The 20,386-nt window shown below is 47.9% G+C and overlaps 1 protein-coding gene across 1 annotated transcript in view; it reads left to right on the top strand.

Annotated features, from left to right (window-relative positions):
• The window catches only part of COL9A1 (collagen type IX alpha 1 chain), a 410,236-nt gene that overhangs the window by 352,625 nt on the left and 37,225 nt on the right, over window positions 1-20,386 (top strand). The window contains exon 36 of the mRNA XM_078648015.1: window positions 9,022-9,210. Within this exon, the coding sequence (XP_078504141.1) occupies window positions 9,022-9,210 (189 nt within the window). The remainder of the gene's footprint in view (window positions 1-9,021; window positions 9,211-20,386) is intronic.

Below are 20,386 nucleotides of genomic sequence, written 5' to 3'. Positions count from 1 at the left end.
TGTCTCATGTTCCACATACTAACAGAATTGGCAAATCACACACTTTTCTCCAAAAAGATCACATTCCAACCCCTGCCTAACTAAAAGCCACTGTCTTGCACGAGTCATCTTCCACCTCAACTTTGGCAAAGAGATCTATGCTGGGGCTCCTTAATCGTCAAGGCAATCCTCAACAGCCAAACGTCTCATCCACTACAGTAATTTGACCACATCTTAACCATTTTGAATAAACTTGACTTGCTGCTCATTACAGCAAAGATTCAGTTTGAGATTGTGTGTCACCCACGCAAGGTCATCAGTACAAAATAGCCATCTTTATCAGGTGCCCCTGCTTCACATGTCGACATCTCAGTTAGTCAGACTTTTTCAGGGGGCACAATAATCCTCCAGAACTCTCTTACATCAGATCAAAGAACCAAGCCTATGCTTCTGTCTTTCTGGAAAGAGCTGAAAACCCACCTCTTCCTTACCTATGTGAATAGCCGCCTGTTAGAAATGGGATTTCCAGTTGGCTAAGGCTTGCGCCAAAGCCAGGCAGAAACCACCACTCTAGTCAGGGCAAGGGAGTTACACGCCAAAGATAACCCCTGCTCACCCTCTAGGTAACGTGACACGAGCAGTAAGGCTTATCCCAGAGGCAATGTAGGTTAAGTATTTGCGCATGCACCCGCCAGCAACAACATCCCAGGCCCCCCACAAAAGGAACTCCACACAAGGTTATATATAAAAATAGCCTTTGTATTATACCAAACACATTAGATAATAAACTCACACTTTACAATGTGCCATAGGCACGGGCAGAATTTACAGGGGATTATGTACATGGACAGGGCCACGTGGGCCACTGTCAGGAATAAGCACTTTGTAGGAATAACGCTTAACACATAGAACATATAATAACTGTAGCACCAAATAGCAAATGTAGCACACAATAAGTAAACACTGGTAACAGGAAAGTACCACCTATGCAATCCTAATCACCTTAGGCAAATATCATGCAGGGATTCATAAACTCACTAGCATAACCTATACTAGGAAAAACAACCTCCTAAGCATGAAAACACATTCAGAGGTATAGGCCAGAAGCTTTAAACATGATGCATGGAAACACACTCAGAGGTATAGACAAGAAGCTTTTCACATGATGCATAAAAACACATTCAGAGGTATAGGCAAGAAGCTTTTCACATGATGCATAAATCATATTAGGCAGGTAATCACAATCGCGCCAAAAAGTATCCAGAACTGACCCTAGGCCAACCTGGCCTCTCAGGGGCTGAAACGCCCAGTGTCCAGAAAAGTCAGGGCAGGCTGCGCAGGCAGCCAAAGGAGATGCGCAAGGGTTCTCCGCCTAAACGTAGCAGCTGCCTACTAAGTGCTGGGCAGCTGTAGGACCTGAGCCGGGCACCAGCATGCCTCCTGGCTCTCCTGTGGGCTCCAAATAAACAAAATAGGGCCAAAACACCTCCGGAAATGCCCCCAAACTGGTGGAGCCTCTCGTGCTCAAACAATAATGCCACCGTGTAGGTAGGAGCCTCTCGGGCTCTAAAGACAATATGGCCCCAAACGCTGGAGTCCCGCCTCTGGGGACTCGGGATACAAAATGCCCCCGTCGTCGGAATCCTCCTCTGGGGACTCGGAAACAATGGAAAACAAATGCCCAGGAATGCAGGGGCGGACCGCTGCAACGTGGAGCCGCCCGGGAGAACGCCCAGAGACAACCCCGAGCCCTCACCTTAGCGGGCTCTGGTCTCTGGGTGTCCTGGGCCGCTCGCGGGGATCCGGTCTTCAGGCAGGGCTCTCTCCACATCACTGGAGTCCCGCTGCTGGACAGGCGGCTTCTCCCTCTTCTTTGCGGTTGCACCGGAGCGCGGAGTAGGCTCCCGCCCGCTCCGATGCTCGTCCAGCCACGACTCTTCTCCTCGCGGGGCACCAGCAGGCAGTCCTGGGCTCTCCCTCGCTCTTGGGAGCCCCGGGGGCTGACGCGGCAAGTTCCTTCCGGATCACAGGAGTGCGGGGTGGGCTCCCATCTGCTTCCTGTTGTAATGCCTGCACTTCCGGGCCGCCGCAGGCAGCGCTGCGGCCCTCGACGTACTCCGGGCAGGCTGCCTGCAACACGGGGTAGGCACCCGTTAAATAAATTAATAACTAATTACGGCAGTGTCTCCGGCGGGGTGGGCACCCGTCATGGGTCAAAATAAAGGTGCAGAATACGGGGTAGGCACCTGTTCAAAGACACACAATTGCGGGGTAGGCACCCGCTTAATCTGGGCACAAGGGCAGGGGGATTCCCACACCGGGGACTCCCTCTGCACGGCGAGCGCAGATCCGGCCTGCAGGTAAAAATAGAAGTTCTCCAAACACTCAGGGCATAGCGCTCCCCAAGTGCTTCAGGTCAAAGTTCAGGTCAAGGTCATTAGGAAGAGAAAGGCAGGGGGGCAAAGTCTGGGCCCAGGGGCCAGCTCACAGGGCCCTCCAGGCAGGGAGGCAGTCCCCAGTGGCGGTCCTCCTGGCGCCCAGCAGCAGCAGGCCCCCCTTAGATTAGGATCAGGAACAGAGAACCTCTTGCAAGGGGTCACAGCCCCTTCTTATACACACAAATCCTTTGTCTGTGTCTGCAGGGTGGGGGGAAAACCAGTCGCAGCTGGTTTTGGAGCACTCTGTTATGCTCAGCCCCTCTCACCATTCACTCGTCAGGCTAGGGACATCAGTCACACCACAGGGGGCGGAGCCAGCATTGTGTGGGGAAAGTCCAGCCCTATTCAGGTCCCAGGTGCACTCCTCCCTCACATCAATCGTGCAGATCTCTCCACTCACCACCGGGACAGACCCATTCTGACTCCTGGAGCCAGGCTCACCATCCAGCTCAAGCCAATCACAAGCCAGACAGTCATTTAACCTAAATTACACAGACATGTCAACTTCTAGAAGTGGCTCTTCCACACCAGACACAATAACGCCACACACATCATTGCGCAGCATTTAATCACATGAGTCCGCACATACCAAACTTGAGCCTGCACTCCCCAAGTATCAGGAACTACCAGGGACACATACATTCCCCATGCATTGCTATGGGAGGGCAGGCCAACCTTACCTCACGCACACATTTTACCCTGGGACACAGTGGTAAAGTGCGCAGAAGCCAAAAATCACTAACCCCAGGTCACAATTAAAAGCAAAAAGTTTAGGGGTGAACCTGCCAGAAGGGCCAAGTCCAACACAACCCCCTTCCAGCCAAAACGCAGGGGAGACCAATCACCACCGTGATGGGCTTACCTGCTTGGGGCGATAGAACACGGACATAGGCCCGCAACTGCAGGGACACCCTCCTGTTCTACGCCACGGTGAACCCATGGGGTTCCTTCTAAAAACACTGCCTGGAACCACTGGGCTATCCCACTGGTACTCCCAAGCTTTCTGCGGCCAGGAGCAGGCCCTGGGCCACCCAGGTGCCACTGGTCCTTGCCTATGCACAGAGTGGGGGGTAGTAACCCCTGGTACAAAGTTGCCATTCTCCTCTCTTCTTGTCTGTAGGACAGGGCTAGACTGCCACTGGTTCTCCAGCCTAGGGTCTACACACTCAGACGGACCAGGGGTCACAGGGGAGGCTCTCCTCCCCCTACCTCTCCTTCTAGGGTTCCTCCTCCTCCTGCGAGGGTTACTCTTAGAACACCACTCTCCCAACCTAGGGTTTAACCCCTCAGGTTGCACCGGGGTCAGAGGCGAGCTCTCCCACCCTCTGCACCCCCTTCCAGAGTTCTGCACCCTCCTAACTAGAGTGGTACCCCCGGAAGATGAACCGCTCAGGACGCTGGTTACAGACGTCCTACCCTTCAGGTCAGGCGGATCCTGAACCTGGCCTCCCAACTTCTGGTCTAAAACCTTTGGTGGAATATTTGCCTGGCACTCCAGGACTTCTGGGGACTTACACACCATCCCCCTGAGGCTAACAAATGACTCATATGTTGTGTGACTGTCTGTGTGGCGCAGATCTCCCGTCCCCTGTCCATCTGACTGTGCGCGAAGACCCCACAGAACAGAAGTGGCGTCACCCGGGTCCCCCAAGGGAATCTAGCCCAACTGGCTAGTCCCTGGTCCACTGGTTCTTCCACTGAGGAACTCATCCCCCAACCACTCCTCACTTCGGACTCCTGTGCTCTCCGAACTGGAGTAGCACTGCCGGACACTAGAACCACTGGAGGTCTATTTACAGACGCTCCAGGTTTTCTAGACACTAGGTGATCCTCCTCAAATGGACTAACAGGACAGCCTAGGTCCCCAACCTGGTGTTCCCTTAAGAAACCACCCAGGCTTTGAGACAGGGCTTCGGGCGTCTGGGGACTCTTGGTAACCCACTCACTCCCATTCCACTGACACAGGTCGTAAGCCCCTACACCCCCCTCACTATACTGGGACCTAGCTGGGCTACTCTGAACCTCTTCCACCACGCTGGGCTGGAAGATACCTGAACCACTACTTTTGGAATCACTCACCAATGACTCTGCAGAACCTCTGGCCCTTTCCCAGCGGTCTGCTTCATCTGCAAGCTCAAATGCCTCAGACAATCCACACCCCAACAGGTGTTGGCGCAACCCCGGCAAACAACAACTGAGCAGGTGTTCTTTGAGAACCAGATCACACAGTTTGTCAAAATCAGTTTCCGCGGGAACTCTTACCCAATCAAACAGTGCATCCTCACATTCATCCACAAACTCCTCCCAAGACTGGTGAGACAGTTTCCTACTGCCCCTGAATTTCAACCTATACTCCTCTTCTTGGGAAACAGGTATCATACTCTGGGAACTGGGAATGTGACTTCCTGCACTGAAGTCTATATCGCTACCACCACTGGACTCAACCCTCCCTGGGGAGTCCAGTAAACTATAACTGCGAGCAGGGGATAGCCTACCATCCAGAGGTAATTTCTCTCTGTTGAAGGTCCTCTCAGCCTCCTCTATCCTCTCCTGCGCTAAGACCCTCTCGGTCTCAAGCTGTTGCTACTTAACACCCAGCTGCGCCATCGCCTGGGCATGCTCTAACCTGAGCTGTTCCAAAGCCAGCTGGTGCTCCCTTTTTTCCCTCATATCTACCCACTCCTCTGGGGACAAGGAAAGGGATGAGGCGCTGCCTCTGCTACTGGACCCAGCAAGGGACTCCCTATCTATGGGGTCTTCACTATCTGCTGGCATCCATGCACTGTCATCTTCTCCCTCCTCACTGCGCTCAAGATCCCATTGATCCTTTTGCCATAGAATCAGGCTGTTCCTAAGTTCGGACTGGGTGTCTGACTCACCCACCTCTATGTTTCTCTCTTCACAGAACCTTACCAACTCTAAAATACTGCATCTAAACAGACCACAGGAATTAAAAGCAGGCTCCATTTTGGCGGACCTTCTTGAGAAAACTTTAACACAAGGAACCTAGATGTCTGAGCTGAAACAGGAGTACACAATTTACAAAGGGCACCTTTAGGAGAAGAAATAATGGAACTTCAAAAAAAAAAAACAATAATCCCCAAAATGTGATTATCTAAAATGCAGAGTTTTGTAGTGGAGCCAGTTGTCGCTGTGGTACTGCGCAAACACAAATCCGGATCCCTTCGCTGCCACCAATGTTAGAAATGGGATTTCCAGTTGGCTAAGGCTTGCGCCAAAGCCAGGCAGAAACCACCACTCTAGTCAGGGCTAGGGAGTTACACACCAAAGATAACCCCTGCTCACCCTCTAGGTAACGTGACACAAGCAGTAAGGCTTATCCCGGAGGCAATGTAGGTTAAGTATTTGGGCACGCACCGGCCAGCAACAACATCCCAGCTCCCCCACAAAAGGAACTCCACACAAGGTTATATATAAAAATAGCCTTTGTATTATACCAAACACATTAGATAATAAACTCACACTTTACAATGTGCCATAGGCACGGGCAGAATTTACAGAGGATTATGTACATGGGACAGGGCCACGTGGGCCACTGTCAGGAATAAGCACTTTGTAGAAATAACGCTTAGCACATAGAACATATAATAACTGTAGCAGCAAATAGCAAATGTAGCACACAACCAGTAACCACTGGTAAAAGGTAAATACCACCTACGCAATCCTAAACACCTTAGGCAAATATCACGCAGGGAATCATAAACTCACTAGCTTAACCTATACTAGGAAAAACAACCTCCTATGCATGAAAACACATTCAGAGGTATAGGCCAGAAGCTTTACACATGATGCATGTAAACACATTCAGTGCTATAGGCAAGAAGCTTTTCACATGATGCATAAAAACACATTCAGAGGTATAGGCAAGAAGCTTTTCACATGATGCATGAATCACATTAGGCAGGAAATCACAATCGGGCCAAAAAGTACCCAGAACTGACCCCAGGCCAACCTGGCCTCTCAGGGGCTGAAACGCCCTGTGTCCAGAAAAGTCAGGGCAGGCAGCCAAAGGAGATGCGCAAGGGTTCTCTGCCAAAACGTAGCAGCTGCCCACTAAGTGCTGGGCAGCTGTAAGACCTGAGCCGGGCACCAGCGTGCCTCCTGGCTCTCCTGTGGGCTCCAAATAAACAAAATAGTGCCAAAACAACGTGGGAGCCTCGTGGGCTCGAGAGAAAAATACTGCCCACTGTGGGGGGAGCGGTCCGCTGCTGGCTGGGGCTGCTCTACCTCCCGAAATGCCCCCAAACTGGTGGAGCCTCTCGGGCTCAAACAATAATGCCGCCGTGTAGGTAGGAGCCTCTCTGGCTCTAAAGACAATAAGGCCACAAACGCTGGAGTCCCGCCTCTGGGGACTCGGGATACAAAATGCCCCCGTCATTGGAGTCCTCCTCTGGGGACTCGGAAACAATGGAAAACAAATGCCCAGGAATGCAGGCGCGGCCCGCTGCAACGTGGGGCTGCCCGGGAGAACGCCCAGAGACAACCCCAAGCCCTCACCATACCGGGCTCCGGGTGTCCTGGGCCGCTCGCGGGGATCGGTCTTCAGGCAGGGCTATCTCCACACCACAGGAGCCCCGCTACTGGACAGGCGGCTTATCCCTCTTCTTTGTGAGTGCACCGGAGCGTGGAGTAGGCTCCCGCCCGCTCCGATGCTCGTCCAGTTGCGACTCTTCTCCTCGCGAGGTACCAGCAGGCAGTCCGGGGCTCTCCCTTGCTCTTGGGAACCCCGGGGGTTGACGCGGCAAGTTCCTTCCGGGTCACAGGAGCGCGGGGTGGGCTCCCGTCTGCTTCCAGTTGTAATGCCTGCAGATCCGGTCGCCGCAGGCAGCGCGGCGGCCCTCGACGTACTCCGGGCAGGCTGCCTACAACACGGGGGTAGGCACCCGTTAAATAAATTAATAACTAATTACGTCAGTGTCCCTGGCGGGGTGGGCACCCATCAGGGGTCAAAATAAAGGGGCAGAATACGGGGTAGACACCCGTTCAAAGGCACACATTTGCGGAGTAGGCACCCGCTTAATCCGGGCACAAGGGCAGGGGGATCCCCAGGCCGGGGACTCCCTCTGCACGGCGAGCACAGCTCCGGGCTGCAGGTAAAAATAGAAGTGCTCCAAGCACTCAGGGCATAGCGCTCCCCAGGCGCTTCAGGTCAAAGTTCAGCTACAAGGTCCTTAGAAAGAGAAAGGCAGGGGGGCAAAGGCTGGACCCAGGGGCCAGCTCACAGGGCCCTCCAGGCAGGGAGGCAGTCCCCAGTGGCGGTCCTCCTGGCGCCCAGCAGCAGCAGGCCCCACTTAGATTAGGATCAGGAACAGAGAACCTCTTGCAAGGGGTCACAGCCCCTTTTTATACACACAAATCCTTTGTCTGTGTCTGCAGGGTGGGGGGAAAACCAGTTGCAGCTGGTTTTGGAGCACTCTGTTATGCTCAGCCCCTCTCACCATTCACTCGTCAGGCTAGGAACATCAGTCGCACCACAGAGGGCGGAGCCAGCATTGTGTGGGGAAAGCCCAGCCCTATTCAGGTCCCAGGTGCACTCCTCCCTCACATCAATCATGCAGATCTCTCCACTCACCACCGGGACAGACCCATCCTGACTCCTGGAGCCAGGCTCATCAGCCAGCTCCAGGAAAACACAATCCAGACAGTCATTTCACCTAAATTACACAGACATGCCAACTTCTAGAAGTGGCTTTTCCACACCAGACACAATAACGCCGCACACATCATTGGGCAGCATTTAATCACACGAGTCCGCACATACCAAACTGGAGCCTGCACTCCCCATGCATCAGGAACTACCAGGGACACATACAGTCCCCATGCATTCCTATGGGAGGGCAGGCCAACCTTACCACAAGCACGCACTTTACCCTGGGACACAGTAGTAAAGTGCGCAGAAGCCAAAAATCACTAACACCAGGTCACAATTAAAAGCAAAAAGTTTAGGGGTGAACCTGCCAGAAGGGCCAAGTCCAACACCGCATGTCCAACTGAACTAAAGCCAACCCCACACAGCCACACTTTCCATGTTGTTTCAACTTTGTAATTATGTTCTGTCTTGCATTTTGTCCACATTGTAAAATGAACTAATATTTTACACTGTAAGAGCACTTTATAAATGCTGAATAAGGGTGTATTAGGCCCGTTCTAATTTTGCACAAGTACATTTTTATGTATAATGTTAATTTCCATATAAATCAGTTAGGAAATGTTATTTTCATAGATCAACCACTATAGATATGATTACAAGACTTAAGAAAGTCATACAAACCATTAATATGCGTTAAGTGAAATATGCATCTAGTTTGTTTGGAACAGCCTAATGTTCAATAGCATTGGTGTTATTGAATTCCAAATGTCTTAACACAAAGTAATATTATAAGCTTTTACAAATAGGTATGCTGGCTTAAAAGCATTTAAAATACTTTCATATCTAGCTCCATAAAATTGACATACCTATTTTCCAGGCACTTCACATGATTGGTCACATAAATTAAAACTATAATTTGGTTGGCATTAATGTACTTTTTGAAATTTACATTTCTCTCTTTCTTACTCAAACCATTTTATTTCTTCATTGCAGAACAATTAGCTCATTTAGCTGCTAGCCTCAGAAGGCCGGAATCTGGTGCTGCAGGACTGCCTGGTCGACCTGGACCACCAGGAGCTCCTGGGGCTCCTGGTGATAATGGATTCCCTGGACAAGTTGGTCCTCGTGGCCTTCCAGGTCTCAAAGGTCCTCCTGGCGAAATTGGGCTTAAAGGCCCGAAAGGTAAGATTGTTTCAAACACAGTAGCCAACAAATGAGACTTATCTATGCTTTGATTGCTTAGAATCACAAGACTATTGGAGAGGAATTGTGAGGCATATGTCCTGCACACAAACATTGTATCTTCTCTAAGAGGGCTTTCCATTATTTCTGGCCTATTGCATGAGGGTTTTCTACATGTTTTAGAAAAAAAACTTTGAAGGAATTAACTTAATTTTGTACAAAACGTTCCTTCACTTTCAATCAAAAGTGTTAGCTTAATTTAGCCATTCCTTTGTGTCTCATGTAACTAAAGGTAGCACATAAAAAGGAAGTATTGCTTTAATTAGGAGCACCTACAAAAAAGGTGCTATGATTCAAACATTTAAAATGTTTGAATTGATCAATTTGCATCTCCTTTAGACTATGCAATTTATGTAACTGTAATGCGGGAAATATATTACACAAAATATGTTCCCAGGAAATCTTTTATGTTAACAATTGAAATAAAAGGCCTTATTCACAAGTCCCTTGCCCTGCCACGTCATCACTTCTAATATGGAAAAAAGTGACGGACCAGTGGCGCAATGGGCTTGTAAATAAACCCCAAAATGTTTTGGTGAATCTTTTCAAATTTGTCATGATAGTATAGATATCAAAAGCAACTCACTAAATTAATTAAACTAATATCCCTGGCACCTCAAAACATTCCATATATAAAGTGCTCACAAGATTTGTAACAGTTTGAGCCATTCAGAGAACTTGATTGTCATTGGGCTATAGATGAGCCACATTTGTCAGAAAGCTTCACTAAAAAGTTCAGTCCTTCTTTTTTTCCTCTTTGCATGGGAAAACAGTAATTAGGTCTGTTAGAACTGGGGGTCTCTAGCTGGCAGAGGTAGGTACCACTGTCCAACTAGGGACCCTTGCTTCTAGTCAGGGTAAGGAGGAAACACTCTTAGACAACCTCTGCTCACCCCCTGGGTAGCTTGGCACGAGCAGTCAAGGCTTATCGAAGACAATGTGTAAAGTATTTGTACCAACACTCACAGTAACATAGTGAAAACACCACAAACTGACTCCACAACAGTTTAGAAAAATAAAGGTATCTTTAATCTAAACTACACAAAACCAAAATGACAAAAATCTAACATGCACAGTTCAAGAATATGGTTTCAAAAGAGTTCTTATGGTTGCATTAAAATAATCCACAGTTGCATCATGTTTTAGCCAACAGTACCTTTAGATGCGACAAAGTTCCAAGTGAAAAGCTGTAGCAGTGAAAAGCAAGCAATGCATCACTCCTGAGACCCTGGGGAGGCGATACGACAACCCCGCTCAATGTAGCGGGCGTGTTGCGGTGACCCCGGTCTGTACAGGGAGGGATGCAATACCTTGCGTGGATTCCGGTGCAAGGTTTTCATGGAAGCGGCTCGCAAAAGGGACGATGAAACGATATTTGGGGCATCGACGATCTCCGGTGTGGCGACAATCTGCGGGTCAGCGATGATCTTCTACTCTCGCGGCCCCTCGATGAGATTGCTCTGCCACGACTCTCGCAGTGACGTGATGCGGTCCGCAAGCAAGTGGACCGCATCACGCAGACGATCTCACCCCGTGACGACAGGCTCTGCGACGATACTTGCAGCAATGGTAATCTTCCCACACCGGTCTAGTGCGTCCCGCAAACAAAGGATGCGATGGCTCTGGCTCGGCCTTCATAGCGGTGGGAATTTCCTCGCACTGACGGGGATGTGCTCCGCAAGTGAGCGTTGTGATAAACTTTGCAGAAAATTCTTTAAAGCTTGGTTTCCAGCTTTCCAACACAGCTACAACTTCCAGAGGCACCACACATGGGCCAAGCACTCCAGGAAGGACAGAACTCTCTCAGCAGAGTTCAGGGAAGCTGGGGGTGAAGTCCTTTTGTTCCTGGGACTTCTTAACAGGGAGCCAGCTCTTCTCAGGCCCTTGGAGATTCCTTCAAGCAAAGAGACACAGCACAAAGTAAAGTCCTTCCCCTCTCCTTGGCAGCAAAGCAACAGCAGGTCAGTCCAGCAGAGCAACAGCAGGACAGTCTTCCTTCTTCGGTTTCAGCTTTCTCCTTGGCAGAGGTTCCTTCTTGATTCCAGGATGATCTAATTTTCTGTAGTCATGGGTCCTGTACTTATATCCCTAAAAGTCTTTGGGGCATATTATCAAGGGGGTTTATCTCTGCTTTTTTGGCTTTAAAAGCCAAGAAAGCGGAGATAAAATTATCTCCCTATTACCTAGCTGTCGCTAACACCAGTTAGCGACCGCTAGTAGGAGATAGCGACCATCTTGGGCCCTACTTTGCATGTCAGTGATATTTATCACTAATGACATGCAAAGTGGGCGTGCCAAGATGTTAGCGACTGGAAACAGTCGCTAACATCGCTATCTCCTATTACCAACTTTTGGAGATATTCGCGCTAAGCGCGAATATCTCCAAAAACTAACACCTGCCCTGAGCAGTTCTTAGCCATGTTATCCAATGGGAGGTGGATAACATGGCTAAGAGCATTAGCTCGGTAATGCATGAATATCGCTGACTTTTCAGCGATATTCATGCATTGCGGCCGTTTTTTATCGCATTTGCGATAAACCTTGATAATAGCAAGGTTTATCTGCGATAATTTCTGACGATGCTTAGCGGTAAAAAATTCGTTGCTAAGCATCGTTAGCGATAAATATCGCTTAACGTTGGTAATATGCCCCTTTGTTCCCTTTGTGCAGGAGGGCTCTGAGCCCGGTCTGAACCAGTTCTGGGTGTTCCTTGAGCACTTTGTTTTCCTGGCCTCTCCTTTCCTTTCAGAGAGAGGGGCAGGGTCGTCAGCTGCACAGCAGGAGGTGGAGCCAGCATTGTGGAATGCAGGCCCAGGTGCTACCCCCTCCCACCACTCTAGATGCAAATGGAGCTATTCAGCACAGGTATGGCCCACTCAGACTCTGGGAGCCACCCAGCCCCTGTCACTCACAAACCAGACAGTCAATTCACAAACAGGCCAAAGCACACAGAAAGGTCAGACTTTCTAAAAGTGCTGTTCTCAAACACAGGATTTAAAAACAACCTTTCCTAAAATATGTGTTATTAAATTCTGAGTTCAGGGACACCAGACTTTTAGGTGCTATCTTGCTCCTACGGGAAGATATGCTGGTAGCCACTGTAGCCAGCATTTCCCATGATAGCCTAAGGGGCAAGATAGCCTTACAATGGTGAAAAACGAAAATGGCTGTAATTCACTACCAGTGCATGTCACCTGCACTAGTACATGCTCTACCTTTCACATACACTGCACCCTGCCCAAGGGGGTACCTTGGGCATTCCATAGGGGTGACCAACGTGTACAGAAAGGGAAGGGTTAGGCCCGGTCAGTGGGGACACTGACGAGGAGGACATGGCAGTTCACAGACTGCACACAGGCACTGCGGTGGCAGGCCTGAGACACCATTTTAGGGCTACTCATGTGGGTGGCACAATCAGTGCTGCAGGCCCACTAGTAAGAAGTTACAGGAGTGTGACCCATAAACCACGTCGGGACTGGGTTAAGAAGGTAGATAAATAAACAATATCCCAACAGGTAATAGTATACGATAAATAAGCATGTATGCAACAAGCATTACAATGACAGAAATCAGGAGGCCACTATTCAGTTGATCTAAGATTGTTAATCATCTAAAAGATGATTAACAATCTTAAATCAACTACATAGTGGTCTCCCTATTTCTGTCATTGTAATGCTTGTTGCATACATGCTTATTTGTCATATACTATTACCTGTTGGGATATTGTTTATTTATCTGCAGGCCCACTAGTAGCATGTGTATCACCAGCCCTGGCACACTTAGCACACTTTACTAGGGACTTCTTGGTGAGACCAATATGCCAATCATGCATAACTAATTACAATCATAATTTACACAGGGAGCACTTGCACTTTGACACTGATCAGCAGTGGCAAAGTGCCCAAAGAATCTATACCAGCAAAAATGAAATCCAGCACAGCGTCAAAAATACAGGAGGCAGAGGCAAAAAGACAGGGGAAACCACACCAAAGATGCCAGGTCTAACAATGTCTTACCTGGACTGTTTCTTATCGTGCTAACATGGAATAGTTGTTTATCCAGTATTAGGGTATCTTTCATAGATTAACATGCCTGAATCCTTCCCCGTCGTCGGGATGGGAGTCCCCGGTACATAAGTAAAGTAATGTCCCATTAGACATATAGAGTAATAGGCCTAAGGCCTCACATTAGTAATATATACAGGTCCTGTTGTAATAAGGACCAAACTCTAGAGAACAACCAATCAGCTGTCACCACCCTCTGGAACCTTCCTGGAAGGAGCTCTAGTCCCTCAGATTTTCTACCGCACGTCATGCTAAGGGAGTCTCCACTGAGCTCTGCTCAAGTTTCCCTTAATTCTTGGATTTAAGGTATTTTCTTCAGAATTTTCTCTGTCTGAGTGAAGTCTTTACTATCTTCATGTAGGACACTCCTAAGAAAGGCCTTTTTAGGCCCTGTGGTACCTGCAAAAAGAAGAGGTTACATGTTGACAACCAACATAAAGACTGCCTCTACTGTCTTTATCCAGAACATTCACCTAAAGACTGCAAGGTAAGTCATACCTTTTCTACAAAAACACTAAAAGACTGTGAGGGAAGGCTTTTGTCTTGGCTGCAGAGGCTTTAGAATCAAAGAAGACCCCTTGTCCTCTGAGGAGAGTGAGAGCTCATCGAAATCCTCATCTAAGACTTCTCAAAAAAGGCCCAGAGATGTCTCTCCAGGTCCTTCTTCGCAGCAAGCTCAAAAGAAGACACAGAAAAAGTCTTCAGAGGCTTCAAAACTTAAGGATTTACCTGCCAGGGAATCTCCTCCCCTTCAAGGTTCGCAGAAACCAACTTCAGACCCTGGGTGAAACACACCTTTAAGAAGCCTTCCTCAGCCCCGTTGACTGCTATCTTGTTGATAGTGGCCTCGACGACAACGAGATCTCCTCATACAGTGACTGGATTGTCTTCATCGACGATGACCGTTTCGACAAATTCGGTCTCGTCGGTATCCCTTCGTGGACAACGACGACCTCTTCGTCGACGGCACATACCCCTTTGTCGTCGACGATCAAAATCAAGAAATCTCCGTCGACGTCGAAGATAGTGCCGACGGCTAGCTCGACGACAAGCACGCAAACGAGTGCCTCGTCGTTGATGATGCGCACGTCGACGAAGAGTATACTGTCGATGACCACCTCGTCGATGACGACTTTGTCGTCGACGACTTCATTGACGAGAGGTCCCTCATCGACGGCAGTGCCCATTGCGACCATCGATGATTCTTCGTCGACGACGACTATACCAACGACGGCCTCGTCGACGACACCTAAATCAAAGACGGAAATCACATATTTTCAGCAAAAATTCACAAAGCAGAGGCTGACGCCTTCTCTGACATCACACAGTAGGGTTCAACCGTTACTTCCCTTTCTTCTTTTGGATGATGATTCGGATGAGGACAGTATGTTTTGGGCTGCAAGGAGTCCTTCTGAGCTCAATGTTAAATATCAGGAGGACTCTGAGTATGATGATCAAGATATGGATGAGCAGGCTTACTATCAAGACAAAAGTCATCAACAGCCCCAGATGGTTTGCCTTCCTTCAGCCCTGGTCAGCCCTTCAGCCCTGGCAATTTATGATCTCAGACTTCAAGAAGAGGTTCCTTACCTCTGCTCCATCTCCGGCTCCAGTTCTCTCATCACTTCAGAGAGTACAAGTTCCACCTACACCGCCTCCTATTATTGAGGTGCCTGTGCCGCCCCCCCCCTCTACAGACGATGAGGAGGATGAATCACAAGAAAAAGGGGAAATTCAGGATACTCAATCACATCATGACGAATGGGATGATTATGTTATCCCTCTTCCAACATTGCCGTTGCCTCCTCAGGTGGACTCCCTCCTGAAGATATTGGAGGTTTCCATAATCTCCTGGAAAGAGCAGCACAATGTTTTCAACTTCCAATGCCTTCTCACCAACAGGACTGTTTCCTTTACGACTTCAAGAAACCTTTCAAAAAATCCGTTAGATCTATGCCTATAATAGATTATATCTGGGATCAAGGCATCAAGATAATGCAAAACCTTTCTCCAGTTCCTCCAGTCCTGCCAAGATTGGATAAAAAATATAGAGCTCAGGACAATGCTCCAGCCTGCCTGAAAGGCCATCTCAAGCCTGATTCAGTGATTACTCAGCAGCTAAAAAAAAAACACCTGCCCCACTTTCAGCACCTCCAGAATATGGGGCAGACGCTTGGACAATATTGGAAAGCGTTTTTCCTCCATGTCGGCCTTAACGTTGCGAGCGTCTAACTCATTGGCGTTATTGGGTGTTACAACAGGCAGATGTGGTCAGACAGTGCACCCTACCTAGAGACCCTGCAGCAAGAGTCTAAATAGGAAGCAAGAAAGGTGCTGCTGGAGGGCGGAAGATCGGCTTCTGAAGTTATCGACTGTGCGATGGACATTGCATCCACTGGTTTCCGCCAACTGGCTGGGGCAGCGGTCGTATGGCACCAAGGATGGCTTAAGGCAACAACATTCCGGCCTGAGATTCAGACCAAAATCCTTGACATGCCCTATGATGGACAACTCCTTTTTGGAACTCACATTGATGAAGCCCTCCAAGTGATCAAAAAAGATACAGACACAGCCAGAGCTTTGGGTACCCTTCATTATAAAAGCACCCCTTTTAGAGGCTCAAGGGGTAGAGGGCAATATTCTGACAGATGAGGCTACCAACAGTATAGGTCTTCCTACTCCTCCTCTAACCAACAATACAGGCCACAATTTCAGCAGAGGCAACAGACGCAGACTTCGTACAACAAGTCTTTCTTTCCTGGAAGGGCCAGACAACAGAAGGATTCCCCCCAACGCCAATGACTTCTCTCTGCCGCCAATCTCCATTTCATCTCCACCTTCCAAAGTGGGAGGAAAAATATCCCACTATCTACAGAATTGGTATCAAATGACAACAGATCGTAGGGTTCCCCAACTGGTACAGTTTGGACATTCTCTAGAATTTGTGCAAACTCCACCACCGACACCTCCTCAACCTATGGCTCACGAACATTTACATCTCTTACTCCTGGAATTATCATCAATGATGCAGAAGGGAGTTATAGAGCGGGTTCCTGTTCATCAAAGAGGACAAGGTTTTTGCTCCTGATTCTTCTTGGTGCGCAAAAAGGAAAAGAAATGGAGGGCAATTCTAGACCCAAGATATCTAAACTAATTTTTGAAGAAACAATCATTTAGCATGGTCACCATTCAGGAATTCCTGCAGCTTCTCAATGCAAACGACTACATGGTATCCTTGGACCTCCAAGATGCCTATGTTCACATTCCTATCCACAGAACACACAAAAAGTTTCTGAGGTTTCGCTGTGGCCGGCAGACACTACCAATTCCGGGTACTGCCTTTCGGGCTCAAATCAGCCCCACGCATCTTCACTAAATGTCTTTGCCCAGCAGCTGCATACCTCAGGCAACATCATCACCAAATCTTTCCTTATCTCGACGACTGGCTCGTCAAGGCACCATCTCTCAACAGCGCGAGGAAGTCTTCCAGAGCTTGTCTACGGCTTTTCAAAAGATTGGGTCTTACCCTCAACCCAGACAAATCGGTCCTACAGCCTTCTCAGCAGATAACATTTCTGGGAGCTGTTCTGGATATGGTCCTGAAAAAAGCTTATCCGTCACAGGAGCGACAACAAAAACTCCTGCATTTAGCAGTGCGCATACGGAGAAGAAAGTCTCTTTCAGTGCGCCCATTCAAATCCCTCCTCGTAATGATGTCTTCCTGCATTCTTCTAGCTCCCTACTGTCACCTCCGCATGCGTCCTCTTCAAGATGCTCTCTCCGCTCAGTGGATTCAAATCAATGGATCCTTCGACCACATCATACAGGTGACTCCTCAGATGGTTGCCTCTCTGAACTGGTGGACTCATCCACAAAATCTGTCTTGAGGCCTACCCTTTCTAACTCAAGCCTCTCCTCAAATGATAACCACGGATGCATCTCTAGAAGGTTGGGGAGCCTTCCTTCAGGAGCTTCAGATCACCGAGTGGAAGCTGCCTATAAACCTCCTAGAGCTGGGAGCAGTCTATCTAGCCCTCCTGGCTTTCCTTCCAGGATAAAGGGTCACTTGTGCTCGCCAGTACAGGCAATACTACGACGATGCACTGCCTAAACAAACAGGGAGGAACTCGTTCGCTATCACTCTCTCAAGAATCTCAAAAAATTTGGAACTGGTCAATTCAGCACAAAATTTCCCTAAGAGTGGAGTATGTTCCAGGAAAAGACATTACACTTACAGATTTGTAAGCAGGCTGCAGACGACCTGCCACGAGTGGGAGTTAAACCAAGATATTCTCAACAGCATCTTCTCTCAGTGGGGCGAATCACTGTTGGGCCTGTTTGCCACTCAGCGCAATGCCAAATGCCAACACTTGACAAGCTGGCATCCCGAACAGGGATCTCTTGGGAATGCATTTTCAATAGCATAGTTCGGCGTATTCGCCTACGTCTTTCCACTGATTCCCCTAATTCCCAGGGTCCTCAGGAAGATGAAGGCAGAGCCCTGCACACTAATTCTAATAGCTCCATCATGGCCTTGCAAACATTGGTTCACGGAACTCCATCTCCTCTACCTGCAACCTCCAATTCCGTTGATACCGTTTCCATCTCTCCTCACAATGGACCAGGAAAAAGTCCAACACCCGGATCCAGCATCTCTCAAATTATCGGCCTGGCTCCTGAGTTCCATGTATTTCAGGGCTTAAACATTCCTCCAGACTGCAGGGCAGTTCGTTCTCATGCTCGAGCGGATAGTACAAACAGGACTTATTCCTTCAAATGGAAAAGGTTCTGTATCTGGTGTAGATCTGCTAAGGTGCATTACCTCGCATCCTCTCCGGAAGAGATATTGCCATACCTTCTCCATCTAGCAACCTGGGGCCTCACTCATGCTTCCATCAAAGTTCACCTGGCAGCAATATCCCGTTTCAGGAGATCTTCTACAGGACCTTCTCTTTGGTCAAATAGATTGATAAAACAAGTTCTCAAAGGTCTGTTTCGGACTTTTCCTCCCATAAAGTCTCCACCTCCAACATGGCAGCTCAACACGGTCCTCGCTCAGCTTATGAGACATCCTTTTGAGCCGATACACAGACCTGACTTCAAGTTCCTCTCCTGGAAGACTGCACTTCTTCTAGCCTTTGCATCTGCAAGACGAGTCAGTGAGCTTCACGCTTTCACAATACAAGATACCTTTCTTCAATTCAAGAACGATAGGGTAATTCTTCGGACTAATCCAAAATTTATACCCAGAGTCCCTTCGGACTTCCACCTTAATGAGCCTATCGTCTTAAAGCCTTTCTTTCCAAATCCTTAGACTGCAGCTGAAAGAGCTCTACATTCGTTGGATTTGAAACGCTGCCATAAATTCATCCTTGACCAAACAAAAGCATTCCACAAGTCCAACCAACTTTTCGTGGCTTACAGTTTACCTAGGAAAGGTTTACCCCTTACAAAACAAAGTATTTCTAGATGGGTCTCTGGTGCTATTGTCTTCTGTCACCAACAAGCTGGTCAACTTTTACAATCAAGAATTCGTGCCCATTCCCCTAGGGCAGTTTCTACCTATATGGCACTGTTTGCTGGGGTGCCTATCACAGACATTTGCAGAGCGGCAACATGGAAGACGCAGCATACATTTACCAAACATTATTGTTTGGATACGGAGCTAATGAAGGATGCTAGAGTGGGACAGGCAGTGTTAGGTCATCTATTTCGATAGAGGTGAGTCTTCTTTCCTTCCCACCAGCCTCCCTCTTTCTTTTTACATGTACATTTCTCTATTACTTCTATACCTTTTGCCATACTTGCAACCTATTGATTGCTTTGCATTTTCATGTTGATATATTTATTAACTGGTGCATTTATGCTTTCTGTACGAAAGGAAATGTGCTCATCATTGCTTTCCGTTCTGATTCAGGCATGTGAATCTATGAAAGATATCCTAATACTGGATAAGGAATGCGTTACTTACCTGTAACTGTAGTTATCCAGTATTGGTATCTTTCATAGATTCTCATGCTACCCACCCACCTCCCTTGGAAGGGCTAACCTAGTACTATCAGTTGTACCTCTATATAGCACTGTGCTTACGAAAATCTGAGGGACTAGAGCTCCTTCCAGGAAGGTTCCAAAGGGTTGTTCTCTAGAGTTTGGTCCTTATTACAAAAGGACTTGGATATGTTACTAATGTGAGGCCTTAGGCCTATTACTCTATATGTCTAATGTGTCATTACTTTACTTATGTTTTGGGGGCTCCCATCTCGACGACGGGGAATGATTCAGGCATGTGAATCTATGAAAGATACCAATACTATATAACTGCAGTTTCAGGTAAGTAACACATTTCTTCTCTAAGATCACTGAATGTCGTACACTGCCATGCAGTCGCTCAATTCAGAAAAACTGTTTTGAGAAGAAGTTCCAATGTCCCTTTGAGAACCAATGTCACTACAAATTGCATATAACAATTGTCAATTATCAAGAAATAAAACGACGTAGTAATAAGTTGGCTGTCTTCACTTATTTTGGATTAAAGATCCTACGAGAAAACACAGCTATATCAGGTACTGATGTATTTGCCTTGACCATCTCTTCTTACACCCCAAATCCCACATAATGACTTTCCTATTTTGTGTGGGTCCAACTAATATACATTTCATTTAAAATATATTTTCTGTAATAGACCTGGTAACCGTGAGAAGGTGAGAATGCAGAAGCAGGAAATGGCTGTTGTAAAGTAGTGAAGGCACTTGCTGGCAATGTTCTAGTGCCAGTGTTAGCAGAAATGTCTTCCCGGGGAAAGCAAGGAGTCACCCTATTAATTGAGACCCTTGTCCAAGGGTTAATGTTGATAAAACATTCAGGAGATGCTTTCTGATTTTCATTTAAATATTCAACATTTGAAGACTAACATTGGATATATATTTGAACACTTACAACATCCGCTCAGAAAAAGACATCTAAGACTGGGTTAATCTTTGAAGATTATGACATACCCCTACTTTCCCTCAGGTCTTTAATGTGCTCAAATGTTCTACTACACCAGGCATGTA

The sequence above is a fragment of the Lissotriton helveticus genome, chromosome 6 (assembly GCF_964261635.1).
Source record: "Lissotriton helveticus chromosome 6, aLisHel1.1, whole genome shotgun sequence".
Classification (NCBI taxonomy): Eukaryota; Metazoa; Chordata; class Amphibia; order Caudata; family Salamandridae; genus Lissotriton; species Lissotriton helveticus.
The sequence above is the reverse complement of the archived record's forward strand: the minus strand, read 5'-3'. Positions and strand labels throughout refer to the sequence as shown.